This window comes from Poecilia reticulata, linkage group LG6 (assembly GCF_000633615.1).
Source record: "Poecilia reticulata strain Guanapo linkage group LG6, Guppy_female_1.0+MT, whole genome shotgun sequence".
Taxonomy (NCBI): domain Eukaryota; kingdom Metazoa; phylum Chordata; class Actinopteri; order Cyprinodontiformes; family Poeciliidae; genus Poecilia; species Poecilia reticulata.
Genome location: NC_024336.1, coordinates 19,770,511 through 19,798,390, shown reverse-complemented (window position 1 = coordinate 19,798,390; position 27,880 = coordinate 19,770,511). Strand labels below are relative to the sequence as shown.

General features: G+C 37.9%; 1 protein-coding gene across 1 annotated transcript in view; it reads left to right on the top strand.

Moving 5' to 3' along the window:
- The first annotated feature begins 7,065 nt into the window (after positions 1–7,065).
- The window catches only part of syt9b (synaptotagmin IXb), a 35,686-nt gene continuing 14,871 nt past the window's right edge, over positions 7,066–27,880 (top strand). Inside the window, exons 1-4 of the mRNA XM_008411700.2 lie at positions 7,066–7,717; positions 21,166–21,341; positions 21,863–22,080; positions 22,521–23,061. Of these exons, the coding sequence (XP_008409922.1) occupies positions 7,570–7,717; positions 21,166–21,341; positions 21,863–22,080; positions 22,521–23,061 (1,083 nt within the window). The 5' untranslated portion in view covers positions 7,066–7,569. The remainder of the gene's footprint in view (positions 7,718–21,165; positions 21,342–21,862; positions 22,081–22,520; positions 23,062–27,880) is intronic.

Genomic DNA, 27,880 nt, shown 5'->3' with positions numbered 1-27,880 from the left:
ATTTATAGTTGCTCATTTTATCCTCAGAAGTTCAGACATCTGTGGCTGCAACCTTAATTGGGTTTGTGAAAATTACTATAAAGTCATTTTGTGATGCCTTGTATGATTGCACAGTTAGCATTGTTGCCTTGTAGTCTGTAGCCCCTGGATGYAAATCCTACTCGTCTTTCCTACATGGAGTTTGCATTTTCTCCTTTCTCCTTTTCTCCAAGTGTGCTGGCCTCCAACCTCGGTTCAGGACTGTTTGGTAGCTAATTACTCTACATTGCCCTTGATGTAACTGTAATGTGAATAATGTAGGTACCGAACCCAAGCCTGCCTCGAGGCAACACGTCTAACAACCTCCTCATAGTGTAGCCCAGTTTCATCAAAACAAGACAGACAAAATCTGTCTTGTATGTCTCTGCACGAGCAGAGACATGTTGTAAATTCTTACCTTTCCAATATTTTAAAAAGCTCTTCGGTGAATATTTCAACTCTTTGATTAAATCAATTTTTCATTTGGTCCTTGATGTTAGTTTAATAAAAAATGCGCTATTTTACAGTTTTGTTTACAATCCCTGTTTGAATTTCAGTTTCTTCTGCTTGTGTGTCTTTGCTCACTTTACCGTCTACTTTCATTCTGGCTTGTGTCTCGTCAGCCTTTGGGTGTATATATATATAGTCCCAAGTTTTTGTCTTTTTTGGGAGTCAGTCTGTTCGCCCTGTTTATTTCCTGATCCATTCTTGTTTGCCACACACTTATGTTGCTTCAATCCTCCATGGTGCAACTTGTTTCTGTTTTTTCCTTCCTAGAACATTTGCATCTCAACTTCTGAACATGCAAGTTCAATTTTGCTCTGCAAGTCTATGATATATTTACCAATATGCACAAAGCACGTGAAACAAAAGAAGCTAGAAACTGTGCATTTTACCAGTGGACAGATTTGGTGTTGCCAGTTTTGATTACAGGTGTTTAGCCAAATTAGCAAAAGTGATGTCTTGAAGTTCTTCATCTGTCAATCAGACTGTTCATTAATGTATTATTTGTTAGTTGAGTGGTACAAGCATGTTACTGGGTTTTGTGGTATTGTTGTTTGCGCCACACTGAACACACAAAATCAGAGGAAGGAAAAAAGAGGAGTGATTAAGAAGATAGGAAAGAATATCCATGCCATAAGTAAAGATGAAAAGACCATCTYCMTGCAGCATCAGGCTCCTTTGACCAAATCTGTCATTATTATCAAAGAATAAGCTTCATGGAACTGAATCCAACCTCAACAGGTTATGGACAGAGAWAAAACACAACCTCAGACTGAGGCRTYCTGTGGGCKCTCTGTGTTCTTTSTGTTCTGCATACTCTAGCTACKGACTTACCAAACTGACTACAGTGGGGCAGGAAGCTTCACATAGCTTAGCATTTATTATTAATGTAAATATAAACAGTTTTCATAACAGTTACCATGATATCATTTGATTCTGCACTTATAACGCTACACTAAAAAGAAGCTACAGTAYAACGACAGCAGACCAAAAGCAGAACAGGTTTGTTTYGCTTKTGTTCGAACATTCCTCAGGTGAAAAAAGATGATTAGCAAACTGGTTCCCCGTCATTGTTTTATTCTAGAAGTCTAAGAAAGCCACATGCCACAAGATGTCATTGTTTTGTTCCTCCAAATAAAACATCAATGTTCCAAAGACAATTATGTCAAAATAGATAGAAAATTAAGTCAAGGATACCATCCAAAATCATTAGAGCTGAACTAMAACCTCTCTTTCTGACTGYGACATTCATGTTTTAATTTTTTCACAGACTGTCACTCAATGAGTTCTCCACTGATGCAATGATATCAAAAGAAACATTGTCCAAGAGTGATGTCATTTTTATCGGAGTTTTCCTGCCTCCCACCACCTGCCCAGAATCAAAGGAACATCCTACGGAAGAGCTGGTATTCCTAATGAGTTTGTCCAATCACTTCCTCAGATAATTAAAAACGCTCAAGAATGGTAAAATGTAAAAATGTATATGGACTGATTTAAAAATGTGTATAAACTGATTTATTCATATCCCCCCCATGGGACCAAATCTTAATCCTGTTAGATTTCAAAGGAAAGACTAGGAAACTGCAGCGAGGAGAAGAGACACCTCAATCCCAAGGCAGCTTGAGCAATTTGCTGAGGAAGTGAGGGTCAAAATGCTGGAAAATGCACATTTCTACCCACTGCGAAGTGCAGAGATCAATTGTTGGCAGAAATTGCTGTAAAAATGTTCAGAAGAGTACCATAGTTTATGTCAGTGCCATTTTCATTGCATAAGCTCAGGTTAAATTATTTCAGTTTCAGGTTCTTTCAGGGAAAGTTGTGCTTTTTTTGCTGTTGTTTTTTTTTGAAGGGTATCAGCACACTTATCTATCTTTGTATGTTTAGCGAGAACAGGTTTGAGCTCGGGGATATCTAAACCCCCTTTAACCTCAGCTAGAAGTTGGTGTGCAGCTTCTGCTCTGTGAAGAGAGCTCTGAAGAACAGAGCGACCGGTGTGGAGGCTGAACAGAAGCCTTCAGTTCCCCTGAGCCAGCTGGGCTGCTGGCTACGAGCCCTGGCAGTATCCTCCCAAATGACGCTAAGTCAAACATATTCACAGGAAGCGCACGCACTCACACAGCTGGAGAGAACTGGTCCATGCAGGTGCACTGATTTGTACATCTGCATGCTGTGAGAAAACACAATCGGAAAGAGTTTTGGAAATGAACAYGTAATGTGCACCAAGTTTCTAACAAACGGAGTACGAGAGGCACCCACACACACTCCCACACTATCTAAACTGCTGAATAGATTTAAACAAAGCGTCAGCAAGCTCAACTTTTTAAACATGTTGCGGTTAAATTTATTTGTCATAGTATGGTCAGTTAAACATCATCGTAAAGCTTCTCAAAACCCATTAGTTGCGTCAGTAGGTGGGGGTACATGCAGCAATGGCGCACAAATATGAATTGTAAAAAAAATTTTTTTTAAATACTTCAATGTGGACTTGCATGCTTTAAAAGGAACAAAAAATACCAGTGTTAATTGTGGCATTATTATTTACAAATTAAAAAATAACTCATCCTTGCACGCAACATGGAGTCTATCAATGGAGCTTGGAAAATAATTATTTTCAGTCACTGTTTGAAAAGGAGGGCTACTAACTTATCAGTTTTGCGCCTTTGTAGTTTTGATGGCTTCATACCTGCTGTCCGCTGTGAGATGGACCGGCTAATTCAAACACTGTTGGGGACATATTGGACCCGCTTTGGCCTCCGACGATTTAAAGTAATTTCTCAGCATTTTGCTCGTTCATTTACAATAAGGGATTTTACGATTCAAGTAAAGAACATCTACCAGCAGRAGGGGTCATAATAYAYTAGATTTYTTAAGTCTCAAYGTACATAAAACCAAAAGAAATAGGGAAGTGTTGAAACACAAAGTTTTATGCTCTTAAGCTACTCTTTAGACTATAGTGTTTTGATAACAGTTATCCCAATAATTCTTGACAATAATAAACTATAAGGACACCAAGCTGACACTGCATGGTTTGATTGCRTCAGTATGAAACGGTTTGTTTGAAGGTATGAAACAGCAGAATCTTTAAGTGAAGAGCCGTKTCCTAAATGTTATTTTATCTATCAAATCAAAGAAGTTTTTGAAAATATATGAACAGTTCAAAACCTTCACCCCAAACCTTCAGCATCACAGTAAGTCCAATATGTCTCCGAATCAACAAATAAAATGACTGCATGAGAGGAAAATGTTTTCTTTTTTTTTATGACTTTGTCTGAAAGAAAATCTGTGGGATCACTAGGAAAAAGTGGACAAAAAATGTCCTTACAATGAAACAGATTGGGAGAACTTTTGCAAGATGGCGGGCAAATATTAAGTTTAGACTTATGCACAGAATCTACTACAAGTTTTTATTCTTTTTTGATCTGCTTATTTTCACAGTTGAGTTGTACAGGAAAAGCCACATGATGTTTGGACTTTTTTGAGCCGCTATATGATTTTCCCTTAAGCCTCTAATTTATGAATATTTCATTTATTTCTATCTGGAAAATTAATTAGTTTAAATTCAGCTGCGATGCCGTTTGGTCCAATATGGAATTAAAAACCTTGTGTTGTGCAGTTTCACTTTATCACTYTCTGTCACTCAATATTTTTTCTAATTGCAGACCACAAACAAGAAATTTGTAAAATTGACCTAATTATTTGTGCATGCTTTATGTATTAAAGATATATATATTTTTAATTACCAACACCAACAAAAAAAATCAGTTTTTTTCTAAAAAGTAGAACAGAATTTTTAAAAACTTCAGTTTTTTTTAAACTATCTTTTTCAAGATATGTTTAAAGTAAGTTCATGTTATTTTGAATGTCAATGATGCAAAACCAAGCTGTCATTTTGCTCCCTTTAGTAGAAGGAACATTTATGTTTTAAAGCAAGGCTTTTTAATGTACAATGCAGAAAGAAAGAAGTACACAGCCATGGTCAAAAAAGCACACACACCTTCAACTCCAGGATATAAATTATTTTGTCTTTAGAAAATAATTTTAATCTGGCCTTAAATTTACAAAATTGCAAATCTAACATTACAAAACCCAAAAGAGGAAGTCAAAATGGAAAATGTTTGCAAAAAACCAAGTGTACAAACAATACCTATGTCCAAAATGTTTATCTATCTGATGTATCTCATTGCAAGACATAWGACAGGTGAATTTGGTGAATTTGTGTTCTTTTTGTGCACAAAAAAACACTTTTCAGTTACCAGTTATCTGCATGCATTTGACCTGTGAGAGGAAACAGGACTACATTAGGAAAAAAAAMCCTGAAGCAAATGGAGAACAACCAATCTTGAAGGACAATGGCCTCCAATGAGATTTGGACCCAAGACCTCGTTGCTACAGGCTAAAACATATGAAATACAATAACTCTGAGTTTCCACCAGGAGGAATTGTCAGGAATTTATTTAACTTTTTTTTTCCACAATATGAGGCGAGTTTAAATGAGTTTAAATCATTTTGCAATTATCTTTCATCACTTTTAAAGAGCTACTTTAAAACCCCTTATCATGCAGCGGAACGCCTGTGTTCTGTTTTTCCATTGTATTTTCCGGGGGTGAGGGTTAAGGGGTTGAGTAGATCTACTTGCTCTAACTTGGTTCTTCAACATTATAAAACAACAGCCTACGTGACTGTAAAAAGTATTCACACCCCCATAAGCTGTTTATCATGATACAAACAAACTTACATTTATTTTTGACTTGGGCTTTGAGTGACAGATCAACATAACTGGGAAGAGGACCTAAAATTATGTTGTTTTATACAATAATAAATCCCTGTCCATTTATTAGGCAACTTAGCTTAATTGTGTGAACTGAAATTTATTTAGCTGCATCAGAGGAACGGGGTTGAACACAAAACAGTGAAAATCATGTAGCATTTCTGTGTAACTTTACGATTATTTGTAAAGGTTTATCACAAAAATCCTGCTAAAATAAAGAGATATTTGTGGAGTTATGTTTGTTTTTGAAGCTTTAAGAAGAAGCTCTGAACTCTAATTCACAATGYTATGCCAGCTGCAAACTTGTTGACTTTTTCTCATCTGACACAATTAAACAAAAGCTCACTTACTTAATATGCAATGTTGCTAAATGTGAAAAAGTTCAAACAGTATGAAAACTTTTGCAAGACACAGATAAACACCACAGTAACAGCTCATTGTGGTTATCTGTCAATTTTGTTGAGAGCCAAACATCCACAGCAAGAAACAGAGAAGGAGGAGGGAGACCTTTCTTAGCTTCCTTTACTGCGGCTTTAATGTGACATTTATCTGTCGTTCTTGCCCTTCATTACTTGGCTCAGTAAAGGTCAGGCTCATGCATGCGGCCCTTCTCAGGTGTTTAGGCCCCCTACTACATTTTTAACATGTGCTGCCCAGGAGTGCATACCGAAATAACTTCATTACCACGTGCTTACATGCTGACTAGAGATTTTTGACTTAAAACAGGTGCTTGGATTCCYGTGACTCTTTGCTCTTCCTTGCGACTCTGTGACCTCGGCTTCCAGATGAAACGCAAAACTTGCTCAGCATCACCAAGCAATGGTCAAGACCTTTTTTTTTTTTGTTACTTAGCCCTGTTAAGATTTTTGTATCTTGTTTTGAACTGGCTTGATGCATGTGAAATGTGAGTCTTAAACGWTGTCCTGGATTCATCAGAGTGGGGTAGCGCTCTTGAAGCACTGAATCTAACTGCAGTAAATTCACTGTAAATCTCAATCTATTGAATAGGCTTCGCTTTGGTTTCTCCTGAAGGTTCCAGTTTTTCCAATCGTCTGTTTACTTTTTTAGCCATACTTTGTCATTCTACTCAACTTGAACACAGCATTTTGCAAACTCCACCTTCTTCAGCCTAGAACTTTACATGATCCATCTTGTGGAGGGAGTATGACAATCTGCTGGACACTATATATAAAAAGTAACGCTATCATTAATTCTAATATTTATTATATTTTATGAGAAACAAATTTTGGGCTTTTGTTATCAGAGGACTGACCTATAACAAGGTCCTAATGACGACTAATAGCCTAAAATGATCTTTTATAATACCTGTAAATMCTGTATTTTATAATATAAAATACAATTTGCTAATATAAATTGCTAATAYAGGTTTTTATCAATTTGAGCAACATAAAGTACCTGTAATTTCTTTTTAGCTCTATGTTGGCAAAATCTGTTACATTTTTAAACCTACAATTAGAAAATAGTGGTTCAACAAATGGCTACAGGTTACCATCATTTTTTTCTTGGCCCCTAAAAGCTGCAGACCCTTGACCTTAATCAACAGAAATAATCTGACAGAATAAATATTATCATGTGTTTTATTTTTATTTTTTTAATTGAATTAGTGAAAAATAATTAACCAAAAATGTGATTCACTGAGATGCACCTTTGAAAAAGGAAGGACTGGGGCTTTTCAACACTGGTTTTCAGGATGGCTTTGTGATGGTGGTGAAGGAGGAGGAGGTAGTGTTGATGGAGGCTGAATTTCCTGTCTGCCTTTTTTGTATCAGTGCATTGAGAAATAAGTGAGCGCGGTGAAAGGAGCGCATTCATTCAGGAGGAACCTTGACTGGCGCAGCCAAAGCCTGGAGAAGGAGTGATTCAGAAGCATCGCTGAGCGACGAGCACAAAAAAGCAATCAGAGGAAAACGAGGGCGCATAACAGCAATACCTAGTGAACATAAAAAAAAAACACGGATTCTTTTTTTTTTTTTTTTTTTTTAATAGATGAAAACTTCTTAAACCTCACCCTAAACCTTGCGCGTCTCCTCTCCCCTTCAAACTCACTTCAACTTTGGATACAATCGACTTCCAGCAGATTTCGCGAATGCGCCGAGCGCGCAGGAACTATTTGGCGATCTTTCTCTTTTTCTGTCGCGCGTGTTTACGCCGGTGGATGCTTTKGTGAGACGGAGCGATCGCTTTTGGCCGAGTGGGTGCGTGTTCGTGTGCGGGGCAAAGAGGATCAGCCGGAGCAGTCAGAAGGATGCTGGAAGGCAATGCCTGCAGAAAGAGAGGATGAGATTTGTCGAAAGGCGCTGGAGCTGCTCTCCGACCTGTGCTCAAAGGGAGAGGTGCAGGACGACAACTGTCTGGATTTCATCTACTACTTCAGGGACCTCGCCAGACCGCGCTACACGGACTCAGGTCAGGCTCTGTGACACAAAGCCTTTCACTGTAGTTACTGTTTAGTCAAATCAAGGCTATAGCATGTCATTATAGTGAGTTCGTGGAGCTATTTGAGAAAATGTTTTAACAAGAGTGAAGCTTTTTTTTATTTTTATTTTTATTATTTATTTCGACAGCTGCGTTGCACTGCTATGAGAGGGACCTTTTCCTCTTTAAAGAAACAAAATGTAACATTTAAACAGATCACACCTGTTCTACCTGATTTTAAATTGAATCGCAGAATAACACTTTAATTGAATTTAATTTCTTTTTTTTAAAATCTATGGTCAGTTTAAGAAAGGAGGGCAACCCCTGATTTTCTGATGTAAAAAGTAAAAATAAATAAATAAAGTAAAATAAATAACATACACCAACAGTTTTTGCATGTTCCAAATTAACTAGCAATTCAGAAGTTTAAGCTGTAAAACTTGTTGCTCAGATCCTTTAGATCCACTGGATTTAAAGCACTTTAGATCTGAGTGTGTGAGAAACCCTTTCCTTCACATCGGCTGGATAGAACTGCTGCTTTTATTTGCTGTTCACTCAGCCAGACTGGAAAAGGGAGAAAGAGAGAGAGAGAAGCAGCCCCACCCATTATCAATCACAACTCCCAGCACTAAGATCAGCAATGTAAACCTCGAGGATTCATTWTRAATCCATTGTACAAACCAGGGGTGCTGCTTGACATAAAACCATAATGGAGCTCTCAATATAAATAAAATCCTAGTTTTTCTTTTAAAGAGGCAGTATTATGTAAAGCTTTACATCTTGATATAATGTTATTCCCTTATCAAAAACATATCTGGAGTTTCATGCATGTTTGATAAATCCTTTAGTCTYMTTTGGCAACCATTAAGCTGTGCAAAACGCCTGGATGGATTGAACGCCGCCTTTGAGTCGCAGCTCTTCTTCAGAGCTGCACAGTTTGCAAGATACTGAACTTCCACATCACAGGGCCCCCCTCCCCCACAACGCCCCCGCTCAGCTCCTTCAGACTACCCAGCAGCAATTAGCAAACATCTGGTGGAACTCTGCTGAGCTCATTACATCAGCTACTTGTAAGTGCAAAGCTAGCAAAAACGTGGAGCGATGTTGTGATGACTGTCTGAAGGCAGAGTTTCAGAATAAGTGGGAATTTTTAAAGAGACAGACATTTAATTCCAAGGTGTTAAATTACTAAGTCAAATTTCTTATGGGTCATATTTGATGCATAGTATTTTTTGTAACAACTGAAGTTAACAGTTACTTGATTGTGTTATAAAATGGCATTATGTGCACACTCCTTTAAAGTCACATTAAATTGATAAGAATATGTTTTCCAATGAGACTCTTTTCCCAGATAAAAAAGTACCTTAAAATAATATTTAAGCAGGTATTAAACATACCTTTCATTAAGCCATCATTCCTCTATTAAATTCTGTTTGTGTTGTCTTAACAGTAGTTCCGATTACCCACCCTTTTTTAGAGTGTGTTTGGAACGAATGGCCCCTTCGATATGAACCCGAGTTGCTTTGTTATTGAACTTCTGTGCTCATTATGGAGTCTTCATAGCAAACACGATGTACAAGCAAAAGGTTGTTCATCTGTGCTCTTGGGACCAGGACATCTTAAGTCATAGTTTGATGGTCAACTTTGTTGTCATCTGAGCTGCAGAAGCATGTCTTATACCCTCGGGTGAAGAAAGGGAAGTGGTGATGCCACCAGCACTGTTTATGGTTGGAATGGTGAGCTGCTGACCTTAACTTGGAAAGCCACGGGTCTTTGGGGAGAATCCTTCAAAGATGAGACTAGATCTTCTAATTTTGAAGACATTAATAGGTCCCTGACATATTCTCTCTGTCATTATTTAATAAATAGAAATACTTTATATAATTCTAACTTACCTAACATAAGAGACGTTTGGTCTGCACACATTTTAAGCTAATTGTAAAGATATTCTGCAGCTAAAACCACCATGAAATATATCTAAATTACTCTATTAAAAATGAATTKAAATACTTGTACTGATGGTMTTGATGGACGACATGYAGTGCATGTCCACACGTTTTGTTCATTTTACTATTTCCCCCTTATCAAATTGTAACAAGCACACCCTTTAAAATTTTTACAATCCATTATTAAACATGTGTGCTGGAGAAAAGGTTCAAGCTACCAGATTGGTTCCCCAGAGACAGTGTGACCCACTTCCTCTTGTAGACTACTATTAATGTACGCACAAACACGGTTTGATTCCCAACAACCAATTTTCCCTCTGATCATTGTGGGAGAGGCTGGAGATTAGCAGTGATACTCAATATTTCTGTTTTTTTCTCTCATTTTGGCAGCTGTAAGAGTCTCAATGTGGACCTTGTGCAGCTGAGGCCCAAATAAGTGGCTCACAGAAAAAAAATAGAGTCACAACAAAGGACAGTTTTTCTGCTGATGTCTTGGGGTGTATAGTATGGAATGGAATCATTTGAATTGTTTATTGAACAGTTTGGTTAAACTAATATTATATAAATATTAGCAAAATACAATTGATTGAAACTGATCCTGACTTATAATCAGCAAATCCCCCCCGAAAAAAGCTGATGATAGCAACTTAAACAATTCATGTTTGATTAGCTTTATATCAGTTTGGGCATATAATTGAAATTGAACAATTGAATGATTGAAATGACCCCTTTCTACTGCTATGAACCTATTACCAGTAACAACTTCTCATTTTTAAAATTCTGAACTCCAAACTCCTGAGGAGATTATTAGACGTAGCGGTCAATCACTTTTTTATAGCTCAGGGTCAGGTTGGTTTGGGTGGCTTTAAACCCCTCATAAGGAATGTAATCATTTGAAAACAGCTTTTTTTTGTTTTTACTCAATTTCTCTTGGTTTAACTTAAAATACTTACTGGGTCTTTTAAGTTAAAAAAAGACCCTGGCATGAGGCCTTAGTCCAGTTTCTTCAGCAATGACCTTCTGTGGCTTATTCTCCTTGCGAAAGTTGTCATGACTACCAAACTACTGCCAATAGTGCAATAGTATGATGCAGCTTCCTATCCCTTGCCCAATGGCATGCCTAATCGCCCTTCTTTGAGACTCAACATGGATAAGCTGGTTAATGGATGGATAAATGAATGGATGAAAGATTTACCCCATTTGCTGGGAAATAATTAAAAATGTTCAATTTGGAAAAAAATTTGTTTGATATTTGTTGATTTTGAAATTTGCTCTCAGCGAACGAGAAGAACTATCTGCATTTTTAACAGTAGCTTATTTTATTGTGTAAAGCAAAGATATTGAACAACAATCATGAAAAACTGCAATGTGTGCAAAGTAACATTTGCATTTCACTGTGTAAAATAATGGATACATACAGACAAGCAAGAATCACGGCTCAAACTGACTGGTAAAATAGTCTTTGTACTTGTGCCACACAGATTACAATCAGTCGATACTGAAACTTCCAATACAAACCAAACCCGTTCACAGAATCGGTTCTTTACATTCTAACGGCTCCACCTGACGTGTGGCGAAAATTGCAGAACAGTTGTGTGCTGCTCATTTATAAAGACCTTTAAAATCTGTGGTCAATTGTAATCAATTCACCTGCGTACTGTGAAAGGTGAATATGTCTTTGCTGCTGTGAAATTTGTAAACCCGTATTACTACTGTGCCACTATTTTTATGAGGCTGCTTGCTACTTGATGGGACTTCACAATGCCGCCTGCGGTGGGTGCTAAGATTGGTGGCACAATCACAAAGTCTGCTTTCTTGCCCATATTGTCTAGTTTCACAATTACTGCACATTTTTAGTAAGCCTCTAGGAACCTTTTGTACTATTTTCAGGTTAAAATAGATTATTTAGGTTTACTGTACTCTATAAATATGTTCTTACACGTGTAAACTTAAATAGATATGGACTGTGGCTGTGACAACGATTAAACTCAGTGGCTAAGTCTCCCTTTGCTTTCCCCTAAACTGTGTCTGATTATTTCAGGCTTCTGGTGCAGCTTCATTCAGGAGGATAATGTGCAAATTCCATGATGGTTTTCACAAACATTTGCTCAGTTTCTCTGTTTGAAGAGGAGATAAGACATTATAAGAGCAATTTTTATTATCCCAACTTGTTCTACTCAAGTTGATTTGCTCAGTGTCTTTTTGAACATAAAAATGCCTGCAGTTACAAAATCTGAGGTACGATTTGAGCTACTATTATCTCACAAAATACATAATTTGCAGAGTCCAATAAGCATCGTTTTCAAAGTCTAGGCTTGTTCTTTTTCACTTGACTGGAACATTTTCAAACACCTAACTAGGTCAGAGTTACTTTGATGGCAGCGTACAGAACGGACTGACTAAGATGGTGTCTGAACACTATGTGCAATGCTAGATAACTATACCACTCAGATCCAGCCATGAAAACCGTATGCGTCCTCCTAGACTCAATGATTGGTACAGTTACAATAGTGGCATGTCTAAGTACTAGAGGTGTGCCTATCGATCGGCCACCGATCAAAATTGGCCGATTTCCGTGAAAAAGTGTATGATCGGTGATCACCGATCATTGTCTCATATTCCCGATCACACAAACCGATCACYTGCATCTCATTTCGCAGCCTGCCGGTGCAGCTGGTCTCCTCTTTCCTTCACTCTGAGCAAACGCGCAGCAACAAATACTAAGCATGTGGTGTGAAATTATAACACACTGAGTAAATGGGGAAGTTTGCGTGTTGCGGCGAAGCAYGTGGGGTGAAGCACGTCAAAATGCATCAACACGACGAATCTAATATGGCATAAAAACAATGSCATACTTGACGGAGTTTGGCTACATTGAGGCTCACTGCAGTAAAAAAATACATATGGAGGATCAGATAGCAGGTAAAGCAGCGTACAGCTATAAACACTCACCCGGATTAGCGAGACAGTCAGAAAAGCTAAACAAATAACCCACAAAATTATTTAAGTCGTCGAGCTGCGATGTAAGACGCTGGTTCTGTTCTCGCTGTTGAACCGCTGCTACGCGCTACAGGTAGTAATATTTCACAGAGGGAGCGCCGCTTCTGCTCCACCTGGTTGTGACTCTCACACCGAACCTCTGCTTAAAGCTGCAGCATCTAACTTAATTTTTTTTTTTTTACATACGTATTAAAACTTTAGCAGTCCTAACATGAGACAGATAATCTCTGAAAACCTAATCGATCTCCTCCCTGTTCTGCATAATTACTCCGCTCAGTCAGAAACAGCCAATCAGAACTAGCAGTAATGCCTGTTTTGTTTTGTTCTTGGAAAAAGTTATTAAAAACACGTTTTTTGTCTAAATTAAGGTGAATTMATGGTTCCTTTTTCCACATAATGTAACATGTAGTGCTTATGATTAAAAAAATAATAATTATGTGATCGGTATCGGTGATCTATATCAGTGATCGGCCCTCATGGGTGATYRGAATCGGCAGGAAAAAGCCTGATCGGCACATTTCTACTAAGTACTTTTTTAATTTGGAACATCTGCTGAAATCCCCATAACACCATGTGGCTTTAAAATGCTCCACCATAACCAGTCTATGTACCTGATATTGTAATTTATCTAGTTTGATATTAAGATAAGTCAAGCTGCCACAGTTGATCTGTTCAAGAAAATGTGTGACATGGGTATCAAAACTTGCCAGTGTTCCGTTTATTATTTGTCATTATAGATTTTTTGAGACAACAACTAGTTATAAAAATAAATAAAAAAGATTTTGAATAACTGAGACCAAAAAACASCAAACTTTGACATGGGGAAGGTTGCTGCTGGGAAAGTAACTCATGTGACTTACACTAAACAGATTAAAACTGGATGTGTTACAGTTTCAATCTGTGTAGGTTCTTTTGGCAGTATTTGTACAGCCAAAAGTACCATATTTCATTTTATCCTGTGTAAAAAGCTGAAACAACATAAATACTCGTCTGCTCAAATTTGTAGCTTGCTGTATCTATAACTATGCAGCATGATGATTTTAAGTGTTAAGCAAGTTTGTTTCATATTATATCAAGCAGAACAGATCGAACCAAATCACACACATGAGAGCAATGTTGAAATTTAAACGTTTGAAAGGCAAAATCACGTTCATTTCTTGGTCTCCGAGTTGGGAGATTGATTAAATGCCGAGAGAAACAGGTTTAGTTTCATTACACCCTTGATTGCATTTTGGAGGTATCGTTGCTCGGCAACATGACATTATTGGATATTTGGTTTAGAAATCTTCAAGCCTCTGGTGATGTTCTTGAATGAACCCAATAAAGTTAATGACTCCTCTCCTCTCCTCTCCTCTCCTCTCCTCTCCTCTCCTCTCCTCTCCTCTCCTCTCTTAAAAATGTCTATGAACTTATGTGCAGCTCTTATCCTTCAGCCATTTGTAAATGTACTTCTAAAACATGACTGCCATTGAAAGACACTTTTCCCTCAGTCTCTGTGTGCCTGTTAATGACCCACAACTGACTGGGCTGTAACTATTTCTTGAACTGAAACATGTTTTGAACATAGAAGATTGTTCCAATTGGAAATAGAAGYGTTTAACGAGATAGCCACAGGCTGCAACTTGACCTGGGTCTGTACGTGATGCTAGACCTTGCAGAAAACAACAATTCTGTCATAATCATTGGCTTTCTCYRTCTTATCTGCTTGGAGTAACAGTATAACCATAAGGGTGAATCATTTACTGATATTAGAAAGCTTATGGAATGCATGCCAGAGTAGTTGTCAGTATTGTTGGCTCAAAGAACRAAGGTCCATTGTTCAAATCCAGGCCAGCGATTTCTGTGTGGAGGATATCTGTGTTTGGGTAGGTTTTCTCCTGGTACTCTGGTTTCTTTTCACAAGTTAATTGGTCACTCTATAGGCTCACACATATTTTGTCTGGAGCCGAACAGTCAATCCGCAGTCATGTGGTTTCAAACCTGAGGGACACCGYGCTCACTTCAGTATGCATCATGCAACTACCCGTGTGTGTTTCTCTTCTTTCCGTGAATCCTGTTTTGCTTCTGCAAACCTGTAAGGAAAAGAGTGCCACGCATTTCTGCAGACAGCCTTCTCCATAAACAACGAAGTTACCGTTTCCATCCAGAAGTTATTAACCATTCGTCAGTCTTGTTATTATGGTATTATTTATTGAAGAATTGGACAAATGTGCATAATTCCTTACCACATCAAATAAACATTCCTCAGGCCTATCCATGTCTCCTGCAGACACAAAAACCTGATTTGTGAAAGATTTCAGCAAATAGAATAAAGTATTAAAGCTACGTTTGTGCAGTTTTGTGCTGTTAAAATTTCAAAGCAAAGTAGAGCACTTTGGCCTGTTGTGGAGCTCAGAAATGAAAGCTGCACAAAGAACAGTTTTAACGGCACAAACCAGCTCAAACGAGGCACTAAAAACGTAGACCACTATGGTTTGTTGTAGAGCAAATGGGGGGATGGTGACCTCTGGATGACTTAAAAATAATGTCATGTCTACATGTTTGCAGTCAACAATAGTCACCCCACTGTTGCCAACTCAACAACATTGAAGACAAAAAATATTTGTATCGGCCAAAATCAGAATCAGCAGGTCGGGTTTTTAAAGATTTGTAATCAGTGATCGGTCAGAAAACTTTGATGTACAGTTGATTCAACTAAGTATACTCTTGCAGTTTCCATTGAATTTAGAAGGAAAAGTAGAAGTCATGTGTACCTTTATCAAAGTTAGAGAAAACAAGTATTGACGTCCATCAATTCATTGTAATTTATAGGAATAGTTAAGTGGCTTTAAAGAGTTTCAGTTACATGATAGTAAAGTTTATTCAGAAGTAGAAAATTTTCATGACAGCAACCAATTTTTCAGAAGTCCATGTTCTGTAAAATTTACTACAAGGCAAGACAATGCAGAAGAATTGTATAAAAGGTCCAAGACAAACAGATTAATATTGAGTAAGCAGATTACATATATGAAGCAACATCAGGTTATACAGTTACAGATTAAAACTTTTTCCATAATACAGTGTGTTTTTGGAAAACTAAACACATTGCTAATGCACAAGCACTTTATACCAACTGTAGAGAAAAGGGATGGAGAGCTGATMATTTGGGCTTGTTTTGCAACCATAAAACCAGGACAAAGAACCTAAACATCTTGCAGTCAGTGTACCACCAACATGTTATACTMATCTGTATTTAGAAGTATTCCAGATGCAACTGTGATGCCATCTTTATGGCAGCTGAAGATTTTCTCAAACTGAGTCATTACCTCAAACAAAGCAGCAAATCCATAATGTTATTCCTGGTAAARGTGGCTGTGCAATCTATTGGATAACAGATGATTGGAACTCATTGGAAGCCATTATAATGGATGGATAATGATATTGGTATTCAGTCATGATGTGTTATGTGTGTACCACAGAGACCAAAATGGAAAAAAAAATCCTCTGCAAAGAATACTGAAAAAACAACAATCTAAAACCAGAAACATGCTATTTTAACCAGTATATTGTTAATCAACTGTTTACTGTATATTATGAGGTGTGGTGTTGACAAAATGTAAGCAAATTCTGTTAGGTAGAAGTTTAGAGAATAATTTGTATTTAGGAAAGAGAAGTAAAGTTTTGCTCAGGGTTAAACAGTCATGTAAAAAGTGCATTATGCCTCACTAGTAAATTCATGTATTGCTCCTGCTGAACATGTTTTCATGTGGAGCACCAGCTGAATGTTGACATGTTTACTGTCACTTTTGATATGACTTGTTGATGGGTCAGCTTGTGTCATAGATCATTGCGGTTCCAGTTAATGAAGCTAAAAAAACTTATGGAAAAAAGCTGTTTATTTATTATGAACATCATACAATTTTAAATCTCGTGTTGTAGTTGCACTCCAGGCAACTCAGACAGCAATATGTCTGAGAAAAGCAGATATAAAGAAGGTGAGGAAGCTGCAGCAACCAAAACAGACATTCTTTCACTGTGCGGACAAAATTGTAAAGGGTTTCTAGRGGAAACCTAGATTTTATTTCATCACCAGAATAATGTCCAGGCAGTTGTTTTAAAATGTAGCTGTGCAATATGTAGCTGTGCAATATGCAGAAGCACTGCTTGACATAAAACCACACAAAGTATATAAGCAAATAATGGGCATTGGGTTTTGTCTTAGAGGCCAGTACAGATCAGCTTAAAATGTCTTAAATAATGTGCTTGCCTAAATGTAAAGGTATTGGCTACGGCTTTTTGTATGGAATAGGAAATAGGTATAAGAAACAAAAATGTAGAAATATAACTTACCGTATTTGTCTGAATTTTTAAGGCTGACTTTTTTGTCTTACACAAAAAAGGCAGATTGAGTAATTATGGGATATGACTGTGAGCTGAATACAATTTTATTTGACCTAATCTCCAGCTGAAGTACTGGTAAACCAATTGATTAGTTATGAAAAAAGAACAGAAGAAACCAATCTTGCTCAACATTGTAAAGTGGTAGCTGTGTTTGTGCTTTTATTTTAAGAGCTAAACATGTGGAGCTGGCAGCATATTGAACCCCCAAAGCTAGTGGGGGTGGGATTTTTTACTTTCCATTTTTTGGCTGTGCATCACAATTCTCAGTTCAAATAAGCCTTAGACAATCATCAGCCACACTAAAACCCGCTGTTTGTGTACACACATTGCCTCATCAAAGGGAGATTTAGTTGAAATCAATAAAAGCCGCCGTTGCTGTGTCAGTTCACTTTGGGGCTTTAAAGTTTTATTAGCTTCAGGGGCAGAAAAACACCTTTAGTGCAGCAGTCTATTTGACACAATGTAGAGTAAAACACTACCGTTGGTCTTCTTTTGTGAAATTCTGTTTCACCCTAATGCATCATGATTTTACTGKACTAGCCAATAGTAAAAAGATGCTCTTCGGGAGTCTTTAAATGACAACCAACCAAGTAATTGAAATTTTCCATTATAGATTGCACTGTTTACATTGATCATCTTCAACTATTATTGGTTCTCAGAAACCTTGATTCTGTTACCATTATTTCTGTATTTATTGTCACATAAAAAAGAAGCAGCCCCACTGCAGACAGTTTCTTAGCAAACCTCTGACCTTTTTTTAATTATAATTGTTGACTTCCTTCAGTGACGAATGAGCTTACTGATTAACAGAATCYAATTAACTCAATAKAGTGGAGACCTGACTGTCTTGATTGCACCCCGCAAAAGGACTTCAAAGGAAGAGACACCCAAYGGGTTTCAAAAAGGCTTTAAAAAGTTAATTGACTCAGACTAATGGATTTTGTATGGGGTTTTTACCCAAAATAGTGGGCAAAAACATCAAGGAGACAGCGATGCAGGTAGGATTGTGACACGAAAACATGTCTGCTGAAAATAAAAGTAGATAGTCATTTTTTTTATTGTCTCTGTAACAATAAGAGCAAAATTGAATACAAGAGAAATCACAACGCTGACGATGTTTTTAAAGTCACCTGCATTCCAATCTGTTCAGTGGCRACAGGTGCACAAAGTTATGGAAAGCCTTCCTGGCCACATGCACATGAACATTTCATATTACTTTGATGTGACCTCGATGTGTAAACACACAAACAACTCATAAAGCTGAACTAACCTTGTCGAATACGTGTCAAAAGTCACATCTAATGCATAAACTATATGTTTATGCATTTTGTAAAGGTGCAAACAGCATCTATTTATGTCGCTTTCTGGCAGTCTGATTTGGGTCTCGTCTCATTGGCTGTTTCTGATCCTCGGCTAAACCAATTTATTAAAGAAGGTGATCCTCCCGCTTTTCACTGCTGGAATAACCTGCTGTCTATCTGCTTCATTGGTAAATCAGGTCTAGTTTTAAAATCTGCTCCACATTTTGATCAATCATGAATTGTTTAGCTGCTGAGATTCTGAGTTTTTTAGTTCAGCTGCCTCTTTTAGGTTTAATTATGTTTTATGAAACTCGTACCAAGAACGTAGTTTTTTTTCACTACAGTCAGCATACTACACTGACAAAAATATGAATTAAATGAGCATGTACCTGTCCCTGGCACACCGATTCCACGTTCACAGCCACCTGCTTTGCTGACAAAGCCACTGGTAGTTGCTATGGAAACCATTTGACTATTCTAATTTCTACATCTTTGCATTTTAATAACGTGGTTTGAATTTAGAGGCATTATCATGGACAAGACTGCATTACAAAATTCAAGCAATGAACTATGAGAATGTTATAGTGTTAGAAAGTCTGGCATTTTGCACACAACCACTGGATTTAAAGTTATTTCCATTGGAGTTTCAGGTTGCTAAACACAAAGTATTTTAATTTCTCAGTCCTAAAAAACMCAGAAGTGTCTAAAACAAAAAGCTATCATTGGCTTGGTGTTCAAATAAATTCTGTAATTGTGGATGGATGGATGGATGGATGGATGGATGGATGGATGGATGGATGGATGGATGGATGGATGGATGGATGGATGGATGGATGGATGGATGGATGGATTTCTATACATATCAGTCTAAATAACCTTCACTCATATTTTGCATTTGATGTCTTGGAAGAATGYATAATGCATTTCTTTTCCATAATTTTCAATGCACATGGGAAATTATCCTCCTTGAAACTTTGTGGGTGCTCGATGGATCACAAATGTTGGTGCTGCTCAACAGTTCAGATGTTCCTTCAGTTTGTTGAATCTAATTTGGAATGATTAGCAGCAAAGAAAACCAYCCAGAGAGACATGTACAGGGGGACGCTCTCAGCTCTGAAACCCTTCCCCTGAAAAGCATCTGACCTCAGCAGACCGCATCAGCCATGGTTTTTAGATGACTTACTGAAAGGCTGCTTCCCAAGAAAGATGTACTGGGGAGCATCATCTGTCTGACTCTACACTGTGCTATTACCCAGCTGTTAAAGAGGAAGAACCTCTTCTCTGCTAATGGATAACATAACTCATGTTTGATGAGCTCAAATATCCATCAATCATTATGCATCCACTTCTGAATGTGTTGTGAACCTCGTTTGCAAAAAAGATGTGTAGTAAGGCTAAAGTTTTTTGTTTTTTTTATCTTGTCATGGCAGAGTATTTTTTTTCCAAATACAAACCTAGCTTATTCATCCACAGTTTTCTTCTCTATTGCATTACTTCTGCCTCTTTTGACTTTAGCTCCAGTCGTCATTCAGATAAAACCACGTTTATACCAATAAGCTCCAGAGTGAATGACATGGTGGAAGTTTCACTAATAGAGGGGACTCATTAATGCATGTGATTGCGCTTAATTGATACCAATTTTCTGTGATACAGTTTACAGTCTAAATGAAATATGGATTATGGAAGAAATACTACTCTGTAGGTGAACATGTGCAGAAACATGCATATAAAACTAAATTGTTTTAGTTTAAATCAGATTGTTTTTATTTCCGGGGAGTTCATTTTGAATCTAATTTGATTAGACTTAGCTGGATTGACAACCAGTGCAGAGAGAATCCTAGTTCTTGTCTGTTGTTTGCTGTAAGAAAACAACAGGAAAGTCCTGGATACATATTTCCTCCTCAAATAGGATTAGATACATAATATGAATAAGTAAACTGATCTGTTTAARATTTATTAACARGAAACACCATGAATGATGTGAAATTCTTACATCCTAGAACAAGAAAAGTCTATAATTTTTGGCTTTGAAATAAATGTGCCTCAGTGCTGCATCCTTGTGCCTGTCAGTGAAACACCTGGTTCTTTAGGTGGTCAAGGACTCGACAATTAAGGAATTTTTGGGATAAGTTCAAAAAGTTAATGTAAACAATTCTCAATCAATTACAAAGCAAAATGTCACTTGTTATGATGCAGAGAATCTGTCCCTGCGGTGGAACTTCAGCTTAGTCCACTTGTGAGAAAAGAGAAGCCGCAAACCAGGAACTAAACTGCAGTTCTTATTCTCTATGCTACACCCCCTCTAGGGGGTGTAACTCCAAAACYTTAAGCCTCTGTRATGTTCAGCACTTAGGTGTGTGTATGTGTAAGCTTGCAGCTGAGAGCGTGTATGCAGGCTAAAAAGCACTTCCTCTATGATTATGAAATTATCTTTGTACTCAGATGAAAGGTTAAACTTACTATCCCAATCTCTCTTACTATCCCAAAATAAACATAACCAAAGCATTTTAGTGTGTTAGTATTTACTATTTTAGACTGATTAAGGTGTTTCATTATCGGTATTTTGATCCAATAATAATCTTGTTGGTTCAAAATACCGATACGGTACACCACACATTGAAAGTATCTGTGGACTGTACTTGCATGACTGCATCATCTTTTGTAATAGTTGCATTACAAAAAAAAGTCACATTGTGTTCTCATTTAGCATTCTGAATGAATGCAACTTGCCATCCCTGGMACTCTGCTGTAGGTTTGTCTGTGCCAGCATTTTTCACTGCCTGTTCACTGAACACCTGCTCTTTCTCTGCAGATGTATCGGTGAGTCTGCTGTCCCTACTGGTGACCACCTGTGGTCTGGCGCTCTTTAGCGTCTCTCTCTTTGTCTCATGGAAACTGTGCTGGTTGCCACTAAGTGGCCGTTTCCTCCCAGATGTCCTCAAGGGGGCACACTTCCTGGGAGGAGATCAACAACCTGTCCTCACAGAGGTAAAGAAGTTGTTCCACGAGATGATGTTTCATTTTAGTAATGCGACTTATAAAGGATACAGCCTCAAAATTGAMCAACAACAAACAGCTCATTTATGTGTGTTATTGAATACAAATATTTTGTTCAAGCACAAATTTAGACATCATTTGGAGTTCAGATGTGCATGATAATTCTGGTTAAATGTTTGTGAGTTAGGACGTATGTATAATGTGTATGTGTCATGAGTCAGGTGGTATTCTTAAATACATGACAATTATCTAGATCTGTGTTTATAACAAAATCAAGTTTATTTGTGTAGCACATTTCAGCAACAAGGCAATTCAAAGTGATGTACATGATAAAAACATAACACAGTAGCCAATTATGAAACAATCAGCAACCATTACTTTTTTTTCAAATGCCATTGTTTTGAAGAGAACAAAAAACTATGCAACATGTTTTTGATTCTACAGTTATATTCCCAGGTAATATTTCTACCAACTTGTTTGTAGTAACATAAATGTTGCTGGATGCTGTCTAGGTGGACGGAGAAGAAAGGGAGTACAGCGAGGATGGTTGTGTGAAGGAACCATCGGGCCCCCCTTCGGCTGTGACTGTGCCCGAGTCGGCCCTGAAGATAAGCCACACATCGCCTGACATCCCGCTAGAGACCCAGACTAAAGTGGAAAAAAACCAAGTTCACACTCTGGCCAGAGACAGGGTTCAGAGGCAAATTACTGAGCCCACCTCGTCTGTACGGTTAGTAGAAATGAGTCCCTGAAGGTTTTGTTCCAGTATTTGGTGTTCAATTCAATGCTGATGAGAGATTGAGTACAGCTACACGCACTGAGTTTCACAAAACTAAATGGCTATTAGAAAACTATTTTGTTTTTGTTGCCTTGAAATAAAAATAGTTGCAATTGTGTGTTTGCAGATGACTTTGTGGACATTCCAGTGGAAATTTGTAATTGGGGCAGTTGTGCGGTATTTGTCTTTGACATTACATTGTACAGATTATTGCCRTATAAATGGGAGAAAGGGTTCTGAATTTATTTCACATCGTTTTGTTTTGTATGTTACAGAAACCTGGCATTTTAAGAAGGATATATTAAGCTTTATATGTACCGGTTGCTTTGAGATTCCATAATGTTAAATGTGTCAGACTGGATATGTCATATAACTAACATGCGTTTTCACAGGCATAACTCCATTCGTCGTCAGATGAACCTGTCTAATCCCGACTTCAACCCAGCTCAGTTTCAGCGCCAGGACTCCCTGTCCGGTTTGGGCCGGATAAAACCAGAGCTATACAAGCAGCGATCTATAGATGCTGAAGACGGTCGTCGGACTGACAGCTGCGGTCGTCTTCACTTCATCCTAAAGTTTGACTTTGACCTGGAGCAGCTTATTGTGAAGATTCACAAGGCCCAGGACTTGCCTGCCAAGGACTTCTCAGGGACCTCAGACCCTTATGTCAAGATCTACCTGCTGCCTGACCGCAAAACCAAGCACCAAACCAAGGTGCACCGCAAGACTCTCAACCCAGTGTTTGATGAGGTGTTTCTGTTTCCCGTGGCGTATGCTGAGCTGTCAAGCCGCAAGCTGCACTTTAGCGTCTATGACTTTGACAGGTTCTCACGACACGATTTGATTGGCCAAGTGGTGGTGGACAACTTCCTGGAACTGGCTGACTTTCCCCGGGAAACAAGACTATGCCGGGATATACAATACGTGACCTCGGTGAGAACGCCATCTTTTTCTCTAAATTCTGTTACCGTCACAGTTTTTGTCTTCCATTTAAAAAATAGCCATCTTAGTAGTCTTATACAAACACAGTTCAGGTTATTAGTTTTTATATATCTGATAARATTAAATTACTGTAAAAGAAAACAAAAAAAAACTCCATCTCAGTTCGTTTTTAGACAGGAAAAAGCTGCTCAAACAATAAAAAAAAGAGCAAAAACTTCCATACATTCCTTTCATTGGAGCAGATGGAGAAACATATCAGCTGCCTTGCATCTTATTTTCTCTCCAAGTGGAGCTCATCTGGGTTTTCAGAGGCGAGGACATAGAAATATACTTAGACATAGTTAATGTTTAATGAAAGCAGTGGGAAACACTTGGGGGTAGTGACCCAGATCTTTGCTGACATAAGACCGGGGTTGGCTTGACAGAGATACAGCAACGCTGTCTATATTACATTATTCACTTAGATAAATCTATAGGAGTGAAAATCAGATTCTCCTGCCAGGAAGTCCCTCACGGTTTAGCTTCCTCATTTAGAAAGGCTCCAGTYCAGCATGAATCAGTTTGGGATCATTTCATTCTTTCTTAGCAGTTTCTGACGATGACACCGGATGACTGTGAATATTCCACGCAGCACAAATTTACAGGAATATTTGGAAAAGATGAAGGCAAATTCTTCTGCATATTTAGCTTTCTTAAGCGAAATAATTTGGAAGCATTATGGGCATTTTAGAAGGACAGACGTTTACACACTATAGAGCAAAACAAAGGCAGAGGATCCAGTTGTAGCAAAGATTTTGTGTTTGTWACAATATAAGGAAAAAATGGAACCCAGTGATTTAGACTGTTAAATGTTACTCAGTTTTTGCTATTTGTGCACAATAATCAAAACTGATCTATTTGCTGATTTGAGGATAATTCTAAACTTTATGTTTTTACTGTCAGTCTCTATTTTGGTTATGACCCAATGCTTTTGAGAATGATATTCACAGTTCTTTGAATGGTGCAACTCTAATGCCTCATGGAAGTCCTCCTGAACAATAGACTGCAAAGCATGATCCATTCRACYTTCTGTTCTGTTGACATTATGATCCAAACACTGTCTCCAGGCTTTGCATGAGTCTTTTTTTATGCATTAATTCCTAGATCCCCATCACACACTGGTGTGCATTAGTCTTGCGTATCTATGAAGACACACACCTCAAAGTAAATGTTGAAGCATATCATTTCTGCTCATCTGATATTACAGCATGCACAATAAGATATTCAGATAAGGCAGATAAGTTTTGTTTTTAGAAAATTTCTCCAAAAAATGCCATGCATACCAAAGATATGGTTGATATAATAATAAATGCCTCAGGTGATAATTATTTTGCTTTTGATGCTGATTAGCTCTAAATTGAAATRAGAATTAGTTTAGACAAATTGACAAACTTGATATGCATTTCCAAACACAAGACATTATTTCAAAGAAGATTTCTTTAATTTGACTGAATTATAGATGAATAACCTTGTGGAGAGTTGATTCTTAGTTACTCACAGTAGTGATCGATAATTTAATAAAGACAAAGAGTCCAATGTTTTGCTATTTAAACAGCAAACATAACCAAATTAATTGTTTTTGAGTGTCAAGGGTTCATTGCGGTCACTCAGTTGGGAGCAAGACAGGATATTTACGGCTCCTCCGTTCAGAAACTCATCTACCAGCCATGTTCCGCCTCCCGTTTGTTCAGACCGGGATGATATACGTTTGTTGTGCGGTTCATCCGTAAAGCTGCTCTTACCCTGTAAGCATCAACCCTCAGCCGCCCGCCGTGTTCAGTCTCTCCGCTCACCTGTATAAATCCTCCTCAGCTTCTTCCCGCCGTTCAACCAGCAGCTCCGGAGCAGAAAGGCTGCTGAACTCCCGGCATCGCGCCGGTCATTTTAAGGATGTTTATTGGTCCCACAAAAACKATGAAAACCCGGAATTATCACCAATCAGTAAAATCCCMGCGGGCCGAACTTGAAGATTGGATGTTATGYCGCTAACACGTAGCTTCCGTCAACAACTCAGAGGCGGAAGTCAGAGCTCCGCTCAACGCAAATAATGTTCCGGCTGAAACACGGTGCGCTAAATGATAAAACATAAATTAACGAAGCTTCGAGGCAGGTCAATTTTCCTCGAGGAATTTTAATAATCGAGGTACTCGAATCACTCGAGGAATCGTTTCAGCCCTAGTTGTAATCATCAATTGTTGGATTTCAAAATCCAGCAATCTAATTTATTGATGTGTAGAAAGAGAGAATAGACGGTCGTCGGTATAACCAGCATGTCTGATCTCCAAATTAAATACCATRTCATTTTTGATCGAACTTTGTCAAATTTTTAGACCCAATTCAATTCAACACAGGTCACAGTTTGCACTGCACATAATGCACAAAAACYATGTTGCTAGGAAACACAGCGACTGTAAAGAGCCGCTGCTTTCCAAAGGTGGGCATTTAGCAGACMAATAAACATACTTTCCAGAGTTGCTAAAGGCAAATGTTAAGGCGTGAATTACCAGTGGCGAGAGTTTACAAATCAAACTGCACCTGGGCGGCATGAAAGGATGTTTTTGTTCAGCAACAACATCCAGCGTTCATGTTTTTCACCAGCACCCTAATTTAATGGGCATTGAACATGTAAAGATATATAGTTTTAATAACTGAGCATACAGAACATGAAAAAATCTTGTGAAGAGGGGTAAGATTTTAGTGTGTTTGTAGATATTCAAGCCTTGGACCAGTTGCTTGTGTGAAGCTGCTTTTCATTTAAGTTGCTTTGGCAAAAGTATATTCATATAGCACCATTCATACACAGTGCAGTTAGAAGTGCTTTTAAAGAATATTAAAAGAAATGCTCTGACACTGGTAGACGCATTTCAACCTTCTTCATCRACAGATTTCATGACTACTCTGAATTCTCTTACCTTTGGTTATTCTCAGTGTGAGAGGATCTTTTGTAATTGTGCTCACCTGCTTCTTTTTTCACTTTTTAGCCATTKCAAGCCACTTCATGCATTAGAGGTTGTTCTCTTCTTTCTCTAAACATTTTTTCTTCTCTTTAGCAGAAGCATGATAAGAAACAGTATCTGATAAATAATATTTAGTTCAGGCTCCTTGTAGAGGCCATAATTAAAAAAAAACAGAGTAAAAAATATCTCCAGCTAACCCATTCATATTYCAGCTTTATGTTATAATAGGTGGTGGGTTCATTTTCCCTGTAGTCGCATGCTGTTTCTCATTCATTTTTAATAACTGTTGTTTTCAGGTCTTGTTTGAAATCTTAAATTTTTTTCACATTAATTTGATTTTATTTTATTTTTTCATACTATCCACAAGATGAAAACAGCATTAAAGTAGCTTTAGGGAAAGTTTAAAGAGCAACAGAGTGTAACTTTTACTCACGAATGATACTTTAGGGACTAGTCAGACTTTAGCAGAGCCTTGTGTCTCATAATCTGCCTTTAGATCAGTGGTCTCTAACTCCAGTCCTCCTCCAGTTCTGCGCTTCAGCACACCKGACTCCAATATGAGCTCATTAGCAAAGCTCTTTAGAGTTTGACTGCATGCTAGTGAGAAACTTTCACCATTTAAATCAAATGTGTAGGACAAGGGACACACCTGAAAGTTGCAGGACTCTGGCCGTTGAGGAATGCAGTTTGTGTTCAGTGCTTAAGATCCACACATGGTCAAAAACAGATGGAAATTATTATAGAAACTTTTTCATAAATTAAAAGTTTATGGAAAATCTCCCCTTCAGCACTTTGGTAACATCAAGCAGAGACGGTACACGTAGTGTGTGGGCGTTCTTGATTTGTGTCACTCGGCTTGCTTGATGTGTGTTACATTGAATCCCTAATAATTATGGATGCAGGGAAAACTGATTAGCCCATAAAAACTGGGACAGAAATGAACTATCATTACAGTGAGTGGGAGTAACAAGCACTCAGCAAATTGCCATTATTCTGCTTGATTGTTGAGGTTTTCATTTGTTCTCTTTGTGATGGCAGAACTGACACTATCAAACAAAACGTTTAATTTTCTCCCCTTATATTAATATTTTGCTTTCTTGTTAAAYAAAACTRCATCTCTTACTTGCTGGTGTTTCCTTTTCTATAACTGATATTTTTCATGGATTTTGTACTCCTTCATAAATTGAACAAGAGGAATCCCCATAGATACACATTTTCTGCAAGAATCTATTTAAAAAATGCATGCGGCTCCTTTTTYTCGAGGCCACTTGTTACCTAGAATTTTGTTGATGAGGATTTCTAAAGACAGCTGCTTCTTCATCAACTACTTTAAGTTCAAAGCAACACAATGATCATTAGCCAGGCCAGCACTAAACGAGCTCTAACCTGTTTGTAGCCCGGTAACTAATGCAAGGACCCGGGGAAAACACTCCCACCTCGGAGCAGGCAGACGCATCTTGTTTGATCGCAAATTTTGTTTTCTTCCCCTTCAGACTCAAACAGCATCCCTAGCTAAATGAGGTCAGTATAAATTGGGTTAGGTCCTTTTTTGAGGCATCTAACATGTGAAATGTGGCAGTTCTTGTCTCCTGTGTCAAAGTCAGAGGCGTCAGAACTCCTAAATATAATCTCCTATTAATCATGCATGCATCCATCACATACTTCGATATCAGTCAGATGTGAAAGACATGTTTTCCTCTTTCTGCAAATAACTACTATTATAAGTATGCAGATTATTTAAGATCACAAGATAATATTTCAGTAACCTCAAACTAAGCAGATTTTGGAGTGAGAATGTCAAATGATCATATCAG